We start from the raw sequence: 4,404 nt of genomic DNA on the forward strand, positions 1-4,404 counted from the left end.
CTTGCCAAACACTTCCAAAAACTCACCTCGAACTTCAGGAGAGAATCGAGCTGAATGGCGAGACACAAAAAGTTTCAGTTCTTGGTCCAAGTTGCATTCAACCAAGTTTGTGTCCCATGATCGGATTCCTAAAATTCAAAATACAAAACACATCTAGCTTGATACGTGAACACTAGAAGTTGTAACTGAATATTTCTCCATTTGCATTCATGTCATTTGCATATTTCTAAATTCCAAACCCAGCCTCTCTTCCTTTCAAGGCACACAGCTATTTTTTGGAAAGTGCTGACAGGAATCAGTCACAAGCAAGAGGAAATCTGCCTTACCAAAGGGTGACAGTTCTTTAAGGCCACAGCTTCAGGACTGCTGATCCCACATCCTAGTAGTCACATTACAAGAAGTTACTGATGTCCATAATTTGACTTTAAAATAGCAATACACTGATTTACAAAAATGGGAGTGAATAACTCAAAGGATGCTTTAGTCACACTACAGGACCATTGTACTTGTCCTTCTGAGAAAAAAGACAGCGTCACCTAGCATGTTGCAAATTAATATTTAAATACAGAGTATTAAATTGCTGACTTCTTCAGTCAAAAGCTTTGAAGCATCCCATATTTAAAATTAAAATTTAAGTGATCTTTTATTTATGAAGTATCAAAATTCTAGTTTTGAGATTTAAAAGTGCTATGCTTGATCTTTTTTCTATCAAAAACTAAACAGCACGTTTCTATTCCCTACCATTCCCGCCCCCCCAGCTACTTAGAAAGTGAGACACTTGACACAGATATCATGAAAAAAAATGTATAATTCCAAAAGGATTGAAATTTGACCGGGGGGAGGGGACAACGACACGGGGGACACACACCCAACATTGCAGCCAGAAGACAAATTCATAGTTTCCTTCCATCAGATTTTGATGACTAAATAAAGAAGAAAAACAAACAAACACAACAGGAGAACACACTTACTGTTTTTCTATCATTTTCTTATTTTGAAATTGTTCTGAAAAATCTTCTAGTTTTGAAAAATAATGAGCAGGCAGTTGCATTGCAGGTAAGTCCAGGCACTGCTGCAGCTTCAATTTTGAACACCAACATTACAGTGATTTTTTTCCCCATTTGTTCCTTTTCTAAAGGAACATCATTAGTCTTACACAAATTAGCTGGCAAATGCAGAAGGGACTGCAGGTGAGGAAGTGTCTGGTGGCTCCTCCCCACTTGCCTGACCATGCCTTTGCATGAAGTTGAGTTAAATCACTTTGGGGTTTGGCAAGGAAGTGCCTGAAGAGGTGCATGGCCAACCCTTCACTGTGAGACTAGCACTAACACTCCTGCTGGTAACTCTGTCAGGGTTTCATGCTGTGAATGTTACTGTCAACGCTACCTCCCATGCTATATTCTCTTTCAAGGCAGCAGAAACTTCAGGCCTCAAGCTGGCAGATGCTATGTTGTAGGGCTGAAGGATGAGGAGGAGAAAGAGGGGGAAGAGTGGAGAAACCAGATCTGCAGTGCTGGTCTCCCATTGCAACTCTGAGTAGGTTCTCCATGCAAATATGAACGCCTGCATTTCAAGAGCCTGAAGCCTCTTCAGGGAGAATTCATCCAGGGCTTTTCCTTGTCAGCATCCCAGTCTAGGTAGGTGCATTCTTACTACTGGGATATGCTACCAGCTCTTAAGTAGCTGCTATTTGAAACGCTAAATAAATTTGGAAATACAGTATTGCCTGTGTGTTTCATAACCACTCAAGAGAGAAATAACTGAGCTACAACCAGCCACCTCCACTTCCTGACTGATGCATCATTGTTCAGAGTCATAAGCAGTGAGTCTCTTCCGCAAGTCTCCTTATTTTCATTTCTCAAAAATCTCTTGGCCATATGGTGCATTTTTGGGGCATAGTTTTGGCAGACAAATACAGCTCAGCAGGCTTTAATGTTTTCCAGGTGTTGGAATATTTAAGAGCAAGAAAATAAAGATGATATAATACCACGCGTGTAGAGCGCATATGAAAACTATAGTAAACCAACATCGATCACAAAATTGAAGTACGTTGAATGAATGAGAATTAAACTTCAAGAAGCCAGAAGAGAAACAGCTCACTAGCCTCTAGCAGTAAGCTTGGGTGGAGAGACTACAAAGCTTTCTGGAGGTCAGTTAAGCCATATGGACTATGATTCAGCACCGCTGATGGTAGGGCCTGTCCACCATCCATAGCTGCTTTTGTCATGAATCCAAATTTGCTGTAGGAATAAGATTCTGGCTAGGTGTAGTCAAGATTTCTGGGCCAGGCAATGTCCAAAACTTAGCACTCAAAATAAATACAAAAAAAAAAAAGCCTAGGCATCCCATGTACACAGTAGTTCTAGATGCTGAAGCTAGGATTTAGATAGAATATCCCAGATCTGCAGCTGCATGATTCAGCAGTCTGGACGTAAAAATTATGCACGTATATTATAAAGTAGCATAATATATTATATAGATTATATAACCAAATCAGGTTTGTGTAGAATGGTGGTAAATCTGGAACGAAAATCCAAGGTCAATCCAATGATGTAGATCATTAACAGTATGGATGTGACTGCTGGAAGCATGGCTGAAGTGGAGCTAGTTTTTTCTTTCTGCAGTCTTAGGAGTGCAATGTCAATAGACACAGGATTAATCAGGATTAGACAGCAGGCAGGACACACCCAGTAGCATCTACCAAATAAGTGGAAAAATCTTGAAGCTTTCTCTTCGCTCCCCCCTTCCTTTTTAGTGGATGGTGGGTTGGAGGATTGCCCCCTTAGCAAAGTCACATCCCAAATGTAATTACTGAAAATGTATCTCATCACGCCATTCCCTCTTCATGATATATTAAGAAATGACTCTGCATTCCACCAGGTTGCGTAGCATCACGCCACTGATGTGTTATCAGCAGATGTTTTCTTTGACACGTTGCTCTGCAGTTTGGCGCATGAATCCACAGTTTTCAGTGATGGTACTCAGGAGATGTACCAGAGAAGACAGTGAGGCAGAGTTATCAAGAACCCAAAATGCATCTAAGGCTCTGTTCAGAATAAAGGCAGAAAGAAAGTGGATTTTTCCACACTGCAGCACACTTTCCAAAGAGAAAAAGGTTAGTGGAGCCCATATTTGCCTCACGCAGATAGAGCTTCAGATTCCCAGTGTACCCATCGAGAACAATGCACCTCAAAATTTGATCAAGGTTTTTTCCTAGCAGGCAATATCTCAGTCAGATCAACCGACACCAGGAGCAGCAAGGCGACTTCTAATCCAAAATGATGAATAAAAAGGCCAAAGCTTTCCCTCTGAACACCTAAAACTGTAAGTGGGTGTTATGCTTAGTGGCAGGAGGTAGCAGCAACAGAGCTATGCAGCAGCAACTGTACAATAGAAGCTTCAAGAAGAGACTGAAGAGCATTTCTTCAGAGGAAGGATGACATCAGCTGTCTTGAGGGCAGGAGTTTTATCCATTTGCTCTATAATTTTTAATAATTTAATTAAAATGCCGCCAATTTACTTCTGACACAGCTGAAAGCTAGATAGAATTAGGTAAGTGCAATGCTGAAGAGGCTCTGAATGACAAAGCATCTGCCTCAGTAGTTCTCCCTAGGAGACAATGGTAGCAATACAGATGAACAGGTCATGGTGAAGCTGGTTAGCTGTGATAAGGCAGCCCTTTACCACAAACTGTTGTGAAAAAGAACGAAGAGAAATAGCCAACTAAAGCAACAATGCCCGAGAAAGCAACAATAGAGACAAATGAAGTCCTAGCTGGACTGCTGAACCACACCTACATGACAAGGCTGCTACCAATTCCCCATTCCAGGGTCTCTTCCTCCCTTCTAACAATGGCAGGTTTCTGAAATGTCCGCTTTCACTAGCCCAAAACAAAAATATATGTTACAAAATCGGGTATCAATTAAGTTTAACAAACTTAAATAGATCTGGCAATAATTTTCTTTGTGTTTCGTACTACTGCTACTGCAATGGGGCTATTTTTTTTTTCTTCTCTGTATGTACATTGCAATCTATTCTATGAAAACCACATCCAGAACTTATAAAACTGTCATTTCACTTGCGGTACCTTCCTGCATCACCGTCCTAAGAAAAGGACAAATAAACCATGAGTCAAAGCAGCCGGCAGCTGGGCGATAAAGGAGGCTTGAGCCCTCAAGTATTAGCCTTGCTACCGGTAAGGTTTTCCTTCCCTGAAATACCCGTGTATTTATACACACGTATGGGGCTTGGGTCCCGAAAAATTCTTCAGCCGAGAGAGAAGTCCCACCGCCCAAAGTTAGACACAAAGGCAGGGCTGCGCTCCCGCTCGGGCAGCCTTTGCCGCCGAGAAGGAAAACGCCCCGAACCCCTTGGGGTTGGTTTGGCGGCGGCGGGAGGACGGGG

General features: G+C 41.9%; 1 protein-coding gene across 1 annotated transcript in view; it reads right to left on the reverse strand.

Moving 5' to 3' along the window:
* Window positions 1-4,404, reverse strand: part of MAP1B (microtubule associated protein 1B) — a 70,881-nt gene that overhangs the window by 65,896 nt on the left and 581 nt on the right. Inside the window, exon 2 of the mRNA XM_014964986.1 lies at window positions 27-128. Coding sequence (XP_014820472.1) covers window positions 27-128 — 102 coding nt within the window. The remainder of the gene's footprint in view (window positions 1-26; window positions 129-4,404) is intronic.

Source organism: Calidris pugnax, unplaced genomic scaffold, assembly GCF_001431845.1.
Source record: "Calidris pugnax isolate Ruff unplaced genomic scaffold, ASM143184v1 scaffold273, whole genome shotgun sequence".
NCBI classification, from domain to species: domain Eukaryota; kingdom Metazoa; phylum Chordata; class Aves; order Charadriiformes; family Scolopacidae; genus Calidris; species Calidris pugnax.